General features: G+C 32.2%; 3 protein-coding genes across 5 annotated transcripts; 2 read left to right on the forward strand and 1 right to left on the reverse strand.

The window, feature by feature from the left end:
• The first annotated feature begins 979 nt into the window (after nucleotides 1–979).
• On the forward strand, nucleotides 980–5,836 carry LOC128395400 (xenotropic and polytropic retrovirus receptor 1-like). The gene is made up of 5 exons (XM_053355822.1): nucleotides 980–1,173; nucleotides 1,472–1,820; nucleotides 2,081–3,102; nucleotides 3,286–3,448; nucleotides 4,199–5,836. Exons 2-5 carry the CDS (start codon nucleotides 1,700–1,702, stop codon nucleotides 4,945–4,947), a joined length of 2,055 nt encoding a protein of 684 aa, XP_053211797.1. The 5' UTR covers nucleotides 980–1,173; nucleotides 1,472–1,699; the 3' UTR covers nucleotides 4,948–5,836.
• Nucleotides 5,837–6,633: 797 nt separating this feature from the next.
• LOC128395398 (E3 UFM1-protein ligase 1-like) lies at nucleotides 6,634–9,605 on the forward strand. Its single transcript, XM_053355819.1, has 4 exons — nucleotides 6,634–7,475; nucleotides 7,557–8,609; nucleotides 8,712–8,839; nucleotides 8,968–9,605. The coding sequence occupies exons 1-4, from the start codon at nucleotides 6,818–6,820 to the stop codon at nucleotides 9,484–9,486; spliced, it is 2,358 nt and encodes a 785-aa protein (XP_053211794.1). The 5' UTR covers nucleotides 6,634–6,817; the 3' UTR covers nucleotides 9,487–9,605.
• Nucleotides 9,606–9,750: 145 nt separating this feature from the next.
• On the reverse strand, nucleotides 9,751–11,884 carry LOC128395405 (uncharacterized). Of its 3 annotated transcripts, none has more exons than XM_053355833.1 (4): nucleotides 11,639–11,884; nucleotides 11,392–11,488; nucleotides 10,652–10,678; nucleotides 9,751–10,369 (listed from the first exon to the last, which is right to left on the reverse strand). In XM_053355833.1, exons 1-4 carry the CDS (start codon nucleotides 11,664–11,666, stop codon nucleotides 10,147–10,149), a joined length of 375 nt encoding a protein of 124 aa, XP_053211808.1. In that variant the 5' UTR covers nucleotides 11,667–11,884; the 3' UTR covers nucleotides 9,751–10,146. The 3 variants fall into 3 exon arrangements, 2 of the variants coding, with proteins under 2 accessions (XP_053211808.1, XP_053211807.1); XR_008326624.1 differs by lacking the exon at nucleotides 11,639–11,884 and adding an exon at nucleotides 10,478–10,565 and having other exon boundaries at nucleotides 10,232–10,369; nucleotides 11,392–11,606; XM_053355832.1 differs by lacking the exons at nucleotides 11,392–11,488; nucleotides 11,639–11,884 and having other exon boundaries at nucleotides 10,652–11,351.
• Between the last annotated feature and the right edge of the window lie 2,668 nt (nucleotides 11,885–14,552).

The following is a 14,552-nucleotide window of genomic DNA, read 5'->3' on the forward strand; positions in this document are numbered from 1 at the left end:
TGAAGCTTCTGTCAGCTCGACGAGTTTTTCTTGTTTGTACATTCAGCACGCGGCTTCGCACGAACCAGCTGACCTCAAGTCACACACACAAGCACATCAGATGATGATGATGATGACAAACTACTAGTTCACTTTCAACAACCAGAGGGAGACAGATGGATTCATATCCCAAGGGTTTCTACAGATTCGAGCAGATTATTTTTTCTCAATCTCTTTTTTTTACCTTTTACTTTTGTCAACCTGAAACTTTACCTTTTTTTTTCATCCATTTGTTTTTATTATTATCTTTTAATCAATTCAAGCTGCTATTTAATTCATTCATTAACAATTAACTTTGATTATTCAATCGACGATCTAATCGACATTTGAACATCAGTTTTATCGAGTTATCATCATTTGAACCATTCGATTTCGATTATCCTCTCTTACCCTTTACTTTTATATCACTTTGATTGTAACAAAATTGACTATTAATCTTTTACATACAATTAAGACAATTAGCTAATCGTTTCTAATCAATTGGTAAGATTTACGTTCAACTTTATTGGGATTAAATTTAATTCACTTGTATTAATCTCCCTAACAATTTACCTAAAATCAATTTATCAGTTAATTCTGTTTCATTAGTAACAATTATTATTATCTGAAACCTAAGAGTCAATTAATTATTAGTAATCTCTTTACAATTATCATCATCGATATTAATTGTTTGCAATAATGAAAATGGGGGGAAGAGGAATCAAACTAATCAGTTGATTAACTTGAACACTATTTTTAATTGATGTCGAACAAAAATCAAACAAATCGAAGGTTAATCCACAATGGTAATTTCAATTGATTCCATTAAATCAGATGGAAAGTTAATTAACTAATTTAGTTCAAGTTCGAGTTCGAGTTCGAGTTTGTAGTTACTTTAATCGCCGTTAGATGGCAGTGAATCTTTGTTTTGATTTTTTTTCGTCATTTTTGTTTACTGATGTTAAGAAAATGATAATTATTATTAATGTGTTAGATTTTAATACAATTAAGGACAATTAATTAACTATTAAAGATCTTCATTGATGTGGTAATATGTGAAATCTTTGCGAAAGTAAAGAAAATCAATCAATCAACTTACTATTTAACTAACAAGGTTGAAACATTTTGATCCAAGATTAACTGTAAATAAACACTGTAAGTCTTTACCTGATCCTCGTTGATTGTTATTGTGTTACTTTAACTATTTGCTAATTAACAGTAATCAATTTTTATTATCATCTCTTGCCTTTAATCAACATCATCTCTAATGTTTCTAATTAACTCTAAACCCAATGTATGGGAGTAAACAATCAAATGCTATTTTATCTTTATGCTTTTTTCCTATCACATTTTTATTGCCTCAGTCTCTTCATATTTATTAATAATTTTCCTGCTTTCATGTTCATCTGATTAATTATTTTTCTATTCTCATCCTTTTTTAATCATCAATTAGTTAACCATCATCATCATCAACAACACATTGGAATGATGGAGGAAAAAATTTGATTCGAAATTGATTCTATTCGATCAAATTGGAAAACAACAACAATCCTTTGTTTCCAACGGTTTTACCCATTACCTTTCAATCCGTTTTTCTTTGTTTTGTTTTAATACAAATTTCAAATTCTCTTCCAATTTAATTTAATCACCATCACAATTACCTCGTTCTGTTGAGTTGAAGATGAAATTCGCTGAACATTTAGCCGCTTTAATTACACCAGAATGGCGGAAACAATACATTCTCTACGAAGAAATGAAATATATGCTCTACAGTGCAATGGAAAGGCAACCATCACCGGAAGGTAAGCAATTTAATCCACTTTAAATTAACCCAAATAATCAAGAACAATCAATCTTGTTTCCTTGTGATCAACTCTATTGACTTAACAATCGGATTGTCAATATAAATTTTCAGTTCTTAGCACCGATCGGTCGATGTTTATTTTGACCGATAAGCCTTCTTGTCTTTGCGTTCATCTCTCTCTCTCTCTCTCTCTCTCTCTCTGAATGTTTGCTGATATGTTGATTTCTTATTTTGTTTTTTTTTCTTCCATCACATTAGTTGCTGATCGAGATGAGATAACTCGTTATAATAAAGCCTTCGATGAGGAATATTTATCTTTCTGTGAGAAAGAATTGGCAAAGATAAATATATTTTTCGCCGAGAAACTTGCCGAGGCGACTAGAAAATTTTCCACCCTCAAAAATGAATTAACTCTAATTAAATCTAAATTTGATGATCCAAGTTCACGACGAGATGATGATGGTAATTTTCGTAGCCTTTTAAATGCGAAAGATTTTATTTTACAAAAAGCCGATGAGCGAGCTCGTAATCGAAAATTGAGAGAATTGAAATTGGGTTTCTCAGAATTTTATTTAAGTTTGGTGTTACTTCAAAGTTATCAGAATTTAAATTTTACAGGGTTTGTTAAAATTCTTAAGAAACATGATAAATTATTGGGAAATGATGAAGGACTCAAATGGAGACGAGCCCATGTAGAAAATGCACCATTCCACCTGAACAAAGAGATTGGAAAATTGATCGAAGAGACGGAAAATTTATTCACCTCAGAATTGGAAGAGGGTCATCGACAAAGAGCAATGAAACGACTTCGAGTTCCACCTTTAAACGATCAGCAAAGTCAATGGACAACATTTAAGGTTGGCTTTTTTTCTGGAGCATTTGTCATCCTTCTTGCCATCGTTCTGATTACCGGAGTGTTCAGAGATCCACAGAATAATCTTACCATGACATTTCGTCTCTATCGGGCCACTTTTCTGGTTATTCTGTTCCTCTTTCTAATGGGTATTAACGTCTATGGCTGGAGAACCTCAGGTGTTAATCATGTTCTCATATTCGAACTTGATCCAAGAGATCATCTCTCCGAACAGCACATCATTGAAATAGCAGCAATTTTATCAGTTCTTTGGTCAGTTTCGGTCATCTCGTATCTCTACAGTGATTATCTCCATGTTCCCAAAATAATTAATCCACTTCTTCTTGTTCTGGTCATGTTACTCTTTCTCTTCAATCCAACCGATACTTTTCAGCGAAATGCAAGATTCTGGTTTCTAAGAATCATGGTAAGAATATTATCTCTCTATTTCTCTGTCTCTCTCTCACTCTTTTGTTTACCCAATGTAATCGGAGATCGTTTTTATCGTTTTTATCCTTTTACTCTACACAATCAGCTGAAACAATTTCGATCATTAATCATAAATCTAATAACATCTAATTTTTTCATCTAAAAATCTCTTTTCCAACAGGGACGATGTTTAGCTGCGCCTTTTTGTCGAGTCAAATTCGCAGATTTTTGGCTTGCCGATCAACTGAATAGCATGTCACCGATTTTTGTTGATATTCAATATTTTATTTGCTTTTACATTTCAGTCTTTTCTGGTGCCTTAGATAATTGGTATTCAAGTCACGGTAAGAAGGAATCTCTGAGAAGAATATAATTTACGATTAATGATAAATAACAGATGATTAAGAGAGAGTTTGTTGTAAATCACGAATATAAGCCATTGCCTCTTTCAAAAGATCGACGACTGTTATTTCTCGACCATTAATGTCCAATAAGTTGACTAGACGATGAAGAAGAACCTCTTCCTCCATGGTAACCGATGATCCTTGAAGAACAATTTTTGTCATCTCAGGAGGCTCAGAGAATCGAGCCTTTAAACACATGTTAGATTCCAGGGTGTTGATGTTGTCAAGTGAAAAGGATCAACTGATTTACACACACAGAGAGAGATAGAAAACAACAAACAGAGAAAAAGACAGAACTGAAAAGCCACAAAAAAGATTATGGATTATCCGTAGAAATGAAAACACCAAAAAAAAACACGACAAGAGAGAGAGAGAGTCAAGTGAGAATAGAAAGAGAAAAATTGTCTCTTTTATCCTCACAGATCCAAGAAAAAAGGAGGAGTTTCTCCCTTGGAACCGCCACTTTCGGTTCGAAAGTCATGCTCAGTCTCTCTCTCTTTCTCTCTCATCATCATCTCATCTTCTCTCTCTCTCTCTTTCATCATCTTGTTAGCCTGATCTTCGCAAACGAAATGATACTTTGTTCATTAAATCGACATGGGAATTGATTATGATGATGATTCAACTAATTGATCGACTCGAAGATGATTAGAATTTAATTTTCTTTTTTTTTCTCTTTCATTTGATTAGAACGATGTTCGGGTGGAACTAAAGTTGAAGTGATTAGTCGAGCGGCTTTAAATTGTCTTCCAGCCTGGTTTAGATTCTGTCAATGTCTTCGTCGTTATTATGATGATAATCGAGGTCCTTTTCCCCATTTAGTTAATGCGGGAAAATATTCGACCACTTTTTTCGTTGTCCTATTTTCGACTCTAACCAAAGCCTATCAACCCTCTTACGAGGAATCAACCGATAATCCATTTTTCACCTTATGGATTATCGCTCTTATTTTCTCTTCTTGTTATACTTACACTTGGGATATTAAAATGGACTGGGGGCTTTTCGATTCTTCATCGCCCTCCGAATATCCATTCCTTCGGGAAGAAATGGTCTATTCTTCACCCGCTTTCTATTATTTTGCAATATGTGAAGATTTAATTCTTCGATTTGGTTGGACGTTATCAGTCTCGTTAACTGAGATCGGTATTGTCCATGGTGACCTAATGGTCTCCATTTTGGCTCCACTTGAGATTTTCCGTCGTTTTATTTGGAACTTTTTTCGCCTCGAAAATGAACATTTAAACAATTGTGGTGAATTTCGAGCTGTTCGTGATATTTCAATTGCTCCGATTGACGCTGGTGATCAGGCGAAATTAATCAAGATGATGGATGATCCTGATGGTGTAACTAATAGGAAAGTTAAACAACGAAAATTGATCAAAATAAATCAACAATTAAGGAATCATCAATCTCTTCAAAGTGCCACAAAATTTGATTAAATCAACAATACAAACAAACGTTTTAATAACAATTTAAAAAATCAAACCACAAACAAACGGGAACAAAGAGTAAAGAACAAGAGAGAACAGTAAATGTCGATAGAACATTTCGGCCTGAGCTGTTGTTATCCTTTTCTACCTCAATAACAAGGTTAATTTATCGATTTTGACCTAATCTCAAAGATCTTGAGAAGCTCATAAATGTCCACCGACTATTTTTCGATCTAATCTTTGGCGCGGAAAATCCTCGAAAAATGGTCTAAGTCGTTTTCTGATGCAACTAAAAGTCATCTCAAGTTGATCTTCTTACCTGCCGATAGATTTTCCCCCAATTTATATGATCGACGTGTATTAATTATTCGATCTTTTTTCGAAGTAACCTAAAAAACGCGCATCGCTCCCGCCGAAAAAGTGTAATAATCCTTCAGGTCGAAATGTTTTATCGCTTCTCTTTTCTCATAAAGAGCTTGATTATCTTTTTCTTTACTCTTTGGAAGGGAATCAATTTGATTAGGAACAATTTCCTAATGATTAACTAAATTTTCACCAAACAACAATTAACATCTTATTAATTTGTAATCTTTTTCCTTTTAGTTAATTTGATACAAAACAATCCAACTAATTGTACAATCAATTTTATTTGTCTATCAGAAAGAGACAAAAATATTATCACAATTTAGCATTTATCAATTTCTAGTTTTAATTATTAAGATTAACCTACTTATATATAAATTGTTTAAGCCAAAAAAAAAATTAAATTGTTTAACTAATCAAATCAAAATCCACAAAAGTTTTTACAATTAATGATGAAACTTTTTGTTTTTCTCATATAATTGTAGACTAAATTGTATATAAAATTAATAATTGAATAAAATGATATTATTATTGATCTAAATTGAGAGAATCAATTGTATCAGATTGGAAATATTGGAAATTTGTTAATTGTTGTAACAATTGTTGGACCTTTTTAAAAGTCTCTGTTGAAAGGATTAGTTTGTTTTAAGGATTAGTGTAGTTAACAGACACGAGAATACCGAAGTGACCTATGGTCACTCAGGTGGACAGTCGTCTACCTGGCGCCGTAACTTGTCCTCTTTCTCCCTCTGTCTCTCTCTCTCTCTCTCACTTTCTTAAATTGTGTGAGACTCTTTCTCTCTCTATATATATGGAGGGTCAGTTGTGTATGTGAAGGGTGGACACTGGTCAATAAGGTGAAACAATAACAATAATCGGGGGAGGAAAAGGTAAAGTGAATACAAGTGATACGGCGACAGTAAGTCGCTTCTCCACCTGAGTATCCAGAGGTCATCTCCTCTTGTAGAATACTTTTTTTTTATTATCTGTCATTCGCCCTCAAGGGTTAAACAGGTTGCTTGAGGTCAAGAGAGAAAAAAAAATCCATGCCCTCTGATCATCTCAAACTTTTTCTTTCTCCTTCTCTCTTTATTACCACTTATCTTTGTCACTTGTTCATTCCAAGTTAATTGTTATATATTTATCTCGATTGATGTTTTCATTTGATTCGATTCTCTTAATTGTTTAATTGTTGTAAAAAAATGAGAAAAGAAAAGAAAAAGTTAATTAACATTATCGTTACTTTGTTACGATTTCGAAACACTAGATGGCGCTGGTAGATTGTTTTCTTTTTTTCTCTTTCTTTTTCTCTTTCTTTTTTTCTTCTCTATGTTTGTTTACATTTTGGATGCGTGGCAATTGATTGAATTTTTTGTATTTTTCCAAATGGAAAATCAATTTTTCTTCCTATTAATTTGATTGTTTTTATTTCTTTTTCTTGGATCTAATTGTTAATTGTTAATATTTTATATTTTGTTTGTTAGTTTGTGAGTTTAAAGGAAAATTTGGGGAAAAAATGGCCTCCGATTGGGAAGAAGTGAAAAGATTAGCTGCCGATTTCCAGTTGACCCAAACAGCGGTTACACTTCAACGTCTCTCTGAACGTAATTGCATTGAGATTGTTAAAAAACTGGTTGGATTAAATTTGATTGACGTAATCTATACTACTGATGGTAAAGAATATATCACTCCTGATTATTTGATGAAAGAGATTAAAGATGAATTATATGTGGCCAATGGACGAATAACTTTGGTTGAATTGGCGAATACCCTGAATGTTGATTTTAGTCATATTGATGTAAAAGCTAAAGAAGTCGCTAAATCTTCATCTGGTTTTATATCTTTTGTCAATGAAGAGCTTATTTCTCGTGATTACAAGGAACAATTAGCCGTTGAAATTAATGAAAAACTACAGAAAAAAGGAGTACTTGATGTCTCTGAACTGTCCAAAGCTTATTCCCTACCAAGTGATTATATCAATCAAATTGTTGTCTCTCATCTTGGTACAACAATTGACGGTGTTCAAGATATTAACAACTCATCAACTTTTTTCACTCGAAATTACATCGACCAATATAAGGCCAAAATTACCGGTATCCTTTCAGCCATCACTCGACCATTGGTTTTATCACAAATTGTAAACAGATATCGACTCCCAGAGAGGATATTCAATTGTAAGTTAATCTAAAATTCAAACAAGAGATTCTCAATGTTTATATAATAATAATATTTGATATTTTCTTGATTTTTCTCAGCTGTTTTCGATGAACTATTGAAATCAGGTCGAATCAGTGGACAATTAACATCAGGACTTAATCGAACCTTTATCCCGAGTATCTACTCAACAACCCAAAAAGAATGGATTGAAAATTTCTATAAAAGCAATGGAATCCTTGAATACGATGCTCTGGCTCGAGTTGGAATTTCTGAGCCCAAATCATTGAAGAAACGCCAAGGATTCGAAGACTGCATATTCCTATCAACCTGTTGTGTGGGCACCAGTATAATCTTACAATTAGAAGGTGCAGTTGACGATTGTCTTGCCGATAAATCATGGATCAATTTACTTGACGTTCTACCCTCAGTATTAACCGAGGAAGATATCGGTCTACTTATCGATGAATATAAATCTCGAAATGAAAGTGAAGCCGATAAATTTACTCTCTTAAATAATACTCTTCTAATCTCAAATGAATATTCAGTAAGCCTTTTAGAACCTTTGAACGACCTTATCCGGGAAAAGGCTTCGAAAGACCTTAAAGAGGGTTTACTTTTTAAAATATTCGTTACTGCTGCTCAAATGTCCAGAGATCGAGCTGCAGCTGGAGAAAGTAAATCAGCTGGAACTTCAAGAAAAGAGGAAAGAAAACGATCTGGAAGATCCGGGGGTGGGGCAGGTAAAACAACCTTTTCCACTCAAGGTCGTGAGGTGAAAACAAAAGCCGTTAAGAAAAAGTTCCAAACATCTCGAAAAGGAGGAGGAGGTGACGATTCCGGTTCCGAATGTGATGAATCAGCTGGCAGTCATGATCCAAGTTCCTCTGTTGATTTAACTGAACTAATCGATGTTGTCAAGAGTAAAATTGATCCTTCTGGTGAACATGATTCCGATTCTGTTGATTTAATATCAAATTTTCTCATTGAACCTCTTCGATCAAAGTATATGGAGATTGCTCGTTCATTATTCAATGAATCAATGAACAAGGAAACATCTTCCATTAAGAAAACTGTCACTGAAGTTCAGAATACGATTAATAATTTACATGGTAATATCTGTGTCTATGAACGAGGACTTAAAACTCTTGATGGTAAGTTTTCGTTTGAATTGTTCAACAATTGAACTCGTCCAATTTAGTAAATTCAGTTTATATTTAATCTTTCATTCGTTTATCCTTTCGGCTTAATCACAGAGGAATTGAAAACGTCGCTATCAAAGTATTTGCTTAAATCACTTTGCTCAGAATTGGTTGATAATCTTTTATTCCTGGTTGATGAAGAGAGACAACGAACTGGCCAACCAATGGGAACATCAAATGAGGTAATTAAGTCCAACAGATTTTAATTAATACGATGATTAATTGTCAATATTAACTTTTTTTCTTCTTCTTCTTTGGTAACAAATGTTTCACACATTTAATTGTTGTTGTTGTTGTTATCATTTTCCAGGGTCGATTGAAGATTATCAATAAATTGGATGGTAAATATAGAGAAAATTTTACCAAATTAGTTGGCACTTTGAACGAGTCAACGTTGGACAATTTTTTCACCGAACTGGACAATACATTGGAAGCCTGTGAGATTATGATTAAAAAGGTTGACAAACGTAAAGAGACACAGATGATTAGTGAACTTCGCCAAAATTTAATTGTCGCTCTAAACGAAGCCGATGGTAAAGATTATCCATTAATCTTACATCTTTGTGTCTTATTGATCTTTGGTTCTTGTAAACAATTTATGGTCCATGCATCAGGAAAATTTGTCCCGCAATTATTAACATCACTTAAATCGTGTTTACCATTGGAAGTCCATCAACTTTTCCGTGAATGTGAAGATTTAATTGTTCGCCGTTTGAAAGCAGATAAAGATGCAACCAATCAAGAGGATAAAGATGAAATTGAATCCAGATTAAGTGATTTAATTCCTAAAGTGAAAGATATCTCATTAAATTACAAACCAGCTAAATGATTACGATATTTTTTATATATTGTCAACTGATGTTAATAATTGATCCAATCAACCAATTATATAAATATCAGCATTTCGTTTTTAATTTGGTTTCATTAAAATTGTAAATTGTCAATTAACTTGACTATGAAAATGAAACAAATTATTACATTATAATTGTGCTCCAATGAATTGGATTATCTCATTTTTCTGAATTAAATCAGACCGGTTAGTCATTAATGTCTATTGACTAAGGATAAATACATTATATAAGAAATAAAGTAATTATAATATATTAAGTTGATTTATATATAAATTAACTGGATGATGGAAAAAGTTATTCAAAAGTATTGAATAATTTTCTCTATAATAATATAATCAATCTTATATTGCAAACGTTGGTCATTTTTTATACACATTATCTGTTTCATCCTAATCTCAGAGATCTGAAAATATAATGAAAATAAAAGATTAATAAAAATTAAATCATATAATATACGATTAATTTGATTGAATGGGTAACTTTTCCTTTCTTTTTCGTTGATTGGTCCATTATTATTGATTGCAATTAATTTCGTTGGTTGTGTTGAATTTAGAAACAGTTACTTAATGATTATTGATGGTTGGTTTTAATTCTGGTTGATTGTCAACGACTAATTGTTGATGATTAAGATGATATGTTTAGGCAGCATCGGCTATCACTGGGCTAGGATGTGGTGGAAGGGGAGGTGGACCAGGCATCATTGGAATACCAGCAATTTGAGATGGATCATTAATTGTTACCATATGACCACCAGGAACATCAGGATATCCTTCAACAATACCTGCTTCATTCATTGCTTCACCAGCCATGGCATCTATATATTCAGAGAAAACATCTTCAGTTCCAATCAAAGGGCTTAACCTTAAATGGGATGGATAGGGAATCCAATAAGAAATAAAAGCAAGAGAAGCAGAAAAAAAAGAGTAAAGAAATGAGACATTAATCGAGTTAACAGAATGGTAAACTTACCAAACATGATTTCAAGAGCGAAAGTAAAAAAATAATGAAAGAGTCATTGAGACACTCATGCTAATAATATATCTTCAGATCTTCAGATCTTTCAATGGTTAGAGAACAAGAAAAGATGAAGATTATGAAGGATATAAGCATATAAGTTATGTAATAAAAGATTATGTAACTTACCAGGCTTGATATTGAAGACAACATTTCCTAAAAGTACCACAACAGGATTTAGACACCCATGGAACACAGGAGCAGATTAATCCGAAGCAGAATGATTCAGTTACATTGACGAACGTAATTGTGATCAGAATTACACATAAGAGTAAATTATTTTTAGAAACCATTTTTAGAGGTGGAATGACGATGACGATTGAGAAAATGGAAAAGAGAATAATTTGCAAATTAGAAGAATATTTGAAAGAGAAAAAGAACAAAAAAGAGAAGAACTTAGTCTACTTGTACTGGAGAAAATCCTTTACTATATAAACGATTGTTTTAAAAAAGAATAAGAAAATTGGATAAGTTACGATTAATTGTCTATAATTTGATTATATCAGAATTTTCTGTTAACACCTTCAGAGGTTTAAAGTGTAACAAGTACAATCAATCATAGTTTCACAATTTAGCAATAGTAAGAATATGTATTGATGTTTTCATGGGAAGAAACAGTAAATGTAAACCAAAGAAAATTAGATTAACTTGTTGGATTAGAATGACAAAGAGTTAAAGAGAGTCAGAGGGGTTAAGGAAAATTAGAGAACACAATTAACGTGGGAGAAATAAATGGGAACACCAGGGTTAATCAAGAAATAATTAACTAAAGAAGAAGAAGTAATAACAACAACAACAAAAAGTAAAACAATTAGAATAGAATAAAAAACAAAATCAACTTAATTAGATCAAGAAAACATTATGATTACCATTGGAAAAAATTAACCATCATTTCCTTATGTAAATGAGACACAAAATCGTCGCTTGAAAAGAAAGAGAAGATAATCCATATTAACAGAGAATAATCTAAATTATGAGAAAGAAATTAAATTAACACCAAACAAAAAGAACAACAATTAGGTTAACAATTAGATTAAAGAAATTAAATCAATTGAAAAGAGAAAAAGAAATTAACTTGTGGAGGGAAAAAAAGGGGAAAAAAGAATAGACACTAACGTAGAAAGAGAATTTTTTCTGGCGCCATTTTGACGAAAATTGAATTTAACTAACGTTTTATTTTATTTTTTTTTCTCTTAAAAGAATTTATTTTGTTTTCTCTTTTGTTTTCTTCTTGGTGATTATGTTTTATTGTATCTTGATACTCGGAAAGAGAGAGAGAGAGAGGAAGAGAAAAGTAACACCTCGTCGGTGGATCGGTTTAAAGAAAAACCAAATCGGATGGTCATCACTTTACTGGACAATTGGAAATTCATTTGGTATGTGTTATTATAATATATGTATTCTAATTGATATTACCTGTATAAATATCCCATCTTCTTGCTCTCTGTCTCTCTTTCTCTTGAATGTCAAGGTGTAAAGGACATTGGAGATGAAGTGTTACTGTTGTTATTGGTTAAGAAAGAGAAGTGAGAGAGAAAGAGAGAGAGAGAGAGAGAGAAAAGGTGTAGTGGTGGACAGGAAGAAAAGAAAAAAAAGTGAAAGAGAAGGGAAGACAAGTTACGGCGCCAGTAAGTCGTCTCTCCACCTGAGTATCCATAGGTCACTTCATATTCTGTCTGTCTGTATATACACATGTAAGGTCACTTTACATAGAAAGAGAGAGACAGAGAGAGAGAGAGGTTAAAGGTAATCGTGTTTATCCCTATAACTTTCATCTCTCACATTTTCTCTTACTAATTTCACAACCTTTGTCTCTTTTTTTCTTTTTTTTCTCTTACAACAGATCCTTCTGCTCATTAACATTATTGGTATTAAACATATTCTATTCTCTTTTTCTTCATCTTCTTCTTCTTCTACTACTTGTGGACAGCAGCAATTTACCCAATCAAAGATACAGATAAAGATTATGTTGATGTAACGAGGAAATTTGAGTTGAAAGGTTATATTCTCTTTCTGGATCTTTCGGTAATGGTTTTAATTAACACCCTAATTACCTTAACTGGTAAAGATTTTCATCTAGAAAGGAAAATTGCAACTAAAAAGTTAACTCTTTTTACTCCTTTGGCCACTCATTCTGTCTCTCTCTCTCTCTCTCTCTCTCTCTCTCTTTCATCGCCTTGAAGGATTTTAAGTGGACCCTCAATAAATCAATCAATCTATTAAGTGCGTAACTCTTGTTATTTGTATGGATCCATCTTTCCCCTTCATGGATGTGTAGGATTTTCTCAAAGGGATTAATGGTAATAACTATCAACAAATCCCTAATCCTGATTCGTTAAAGATTTAAGTTTTTCTGTCAACATGGTTGATGTTTTAACTGTTCTACAGTTATAATTGGTTGGGTGTAAACCGGTGAATCCAGAAATTGGTTTATTTTTACTCAATATTGGAAGACACGACTTACTTATTGAAAGTAACTAACAAATTTTATCAAGACAAGATAAAAATCTATTGACACAGTTGTTGAATTAATTGGATGACCACTTAATAACTGTCCAATATAGGTAAATGAATATCGGTCCAAATCAGTAGCCTTTGACCTCTCTCTCTCTCTCTTTTATAAAATTTGTTCTTCTCAATTTATATTTCCAGTAGTGAACATCAAAAAGACTGGACACTTTGGGTCAACAGAGAACGAAATTTTTTCCTGTCAGAATGAACCATGGAAATGCAAGTCCATGGAGTTAACATTATGGTCCATTAATTTTCACTTTCAAATTGATTTTTTTTCTGTTTCGGGTAATCATGAAAAAATTTCGTTCACTTTTGTTGTTTTCCTTTCGCTGTTGTCATTTGACCTTTTTTTTCTTCATTTTCTCACCTTCATTTTTCATTTTTTTTACCTTTTCAGGTTAACCCTACAAGGAACGTTATTTGTTTACTGAATTACTATTTTCGTCTGGATTCTGGTTTCATATTTCCATGAGATTAAATTTCAACAATTAACTGACTTAATGGAATCACATGATGTCATTGAAAAGTCATCACCATTCCCTGTAAACATTTAACTCTTTAATTACCCATCAAATGTAAAACATTACAAGGATGATGGTCAACCCTTTGATTTTGGATGGACATTGTTGTTTAATCAGTTTAATCAGCAACAAAATTCAACTGATAATCGTCTAAATTGTTGGACCCTATACATAAGTAATTAATCAACATCAATCAACAGCTAATAATGATAAACAGTGAATCTTATTTAGTTTTTAAATGTCTCTTTTTTTTCCTATGGTATTTACCAAGTGTAAATAGAGCAAATTAATACTTACATGAGTATATTTTTAATCTACTGTTGGTCATTTAATTTGAAAATATTGTCAGTTATTAAACTTAATTGGAAATTGATTGAAAATGACAAATCACAATTAGTAAATAACGACAATCATTTTCAGATTAATTGCTCTTCCAATCATCCAATCAATTCTTCAATCTTGTTAACAACTTAATTGTGATTAATTTTTTCTCCTCTTTCGATTATTTTTTATTCTTTTAGACTCAAATGACCATCAATTTATATTGTCCGAAAATTAAACAACAATTGAAAACTGATTCAAACGGAATGGTCAAGCTAAAAATGGACCAGATTAACAGGAACTACCAAATGAGATTGAAAAAAAAAACAAAATCTTATATCGAGTTGATTAAGAGATGATTTAAAATTGGATTCATCTAATGGATAACTAATCAATTGATTAGATCAGTTTAATCTTCATCAAGTACAATTTAGGTGAAAGCTTTTTCCTTCTTTCTATGGAGGAAAGTTATCAAATTACACCTTAATTGTGATTTAGACAGTTAATCATTTTTCTTCTCATTCTTCTCATTATTAACAACAATAAGAATCTAATAATAGTAATTTAATTGACACGAATCAAACTTGAACTAATTGAAGTTATTGATTCTGTTACTAATATAAATCATTAACTATCTTCATCAATTAACAAATCTAACTCTTACTAATTAACCT

This window comes from Panonychus citri, unplaced genomic scaffold, assembly GCF_014898815.1.
Source record: "Panonychus citri isolate SS breed McGregor unplaced genomic scaffold, ASM1489881v1 Contig00141, whole genome shotgun sequence".
Taxonomy (NCBI): domain Eukaryota; kingdom Metazoa; phylum Arthropoda; class Arachnida; order Trombidiformes; family Tetranychidae; genus Panonychus; species Panonychus citri.

Excerpts from the sequence above, each read along its gene's own strand:
- LOC128395398 (XM_053355819.1), top strand. The coding sequence starts at position 6,818 with ATGGCCTCCGATTGGGAAGAAGTGAAAAGATTAGCTGCCGATTTCCAG. Across the intron at positions 7,476-7,556 it reads CCCAGAGAGGATATTCAATT|CTGTTTTCGATGAACTATTG; the intron begins GTAAGTTAATCT and ends GATTTTTCTCAG. Across the intron at positions 8,840-8,967 it reads CAATGGGAACATCAAATGAG|GGTCGATTGAAGATTATCAA; the intron begins GTAATTAAGTCC and ends ATCATTTTCCAG.
- LOC128395400 (XM_053355822.1), top strand. The coding sequence starts at position 1,700 with ATGAAATTCGCTGAACATTTAGCCGCTTTAATTACACCAGAATGGCGG. Across the intron at positions 1,821-2,080 it reads AAGGCAACCATCACCGGAAG|TTGCTGATCGAGATGAGATA; the intron begins GTAAGCAATTTA and ends CCATCACATTAG. Across the intron at positions 3,103-3,285 it reads TCTGGTTTCTAAGAATCATG|GGACGATGTTTAGCTGCGCC; the intron begins GTAAGAATATTA and ends CTTTTCCAACAG.
- LOC128395405 (XM_053355832.1), bottom strand. The coding sequence starts at position 10,815 with ATGGTTTCTAAAAATAATTTACTCTTATGTGTAATTCTGATCACAATT. Across the intron at positions 10,370-10,651 it reads TGTCTTCAATATCAAGCCTG|GTTAAGCCCTTTGATTGGAA; the intron begins GTAAGTTACATA and ends ATCCCATTTAAG.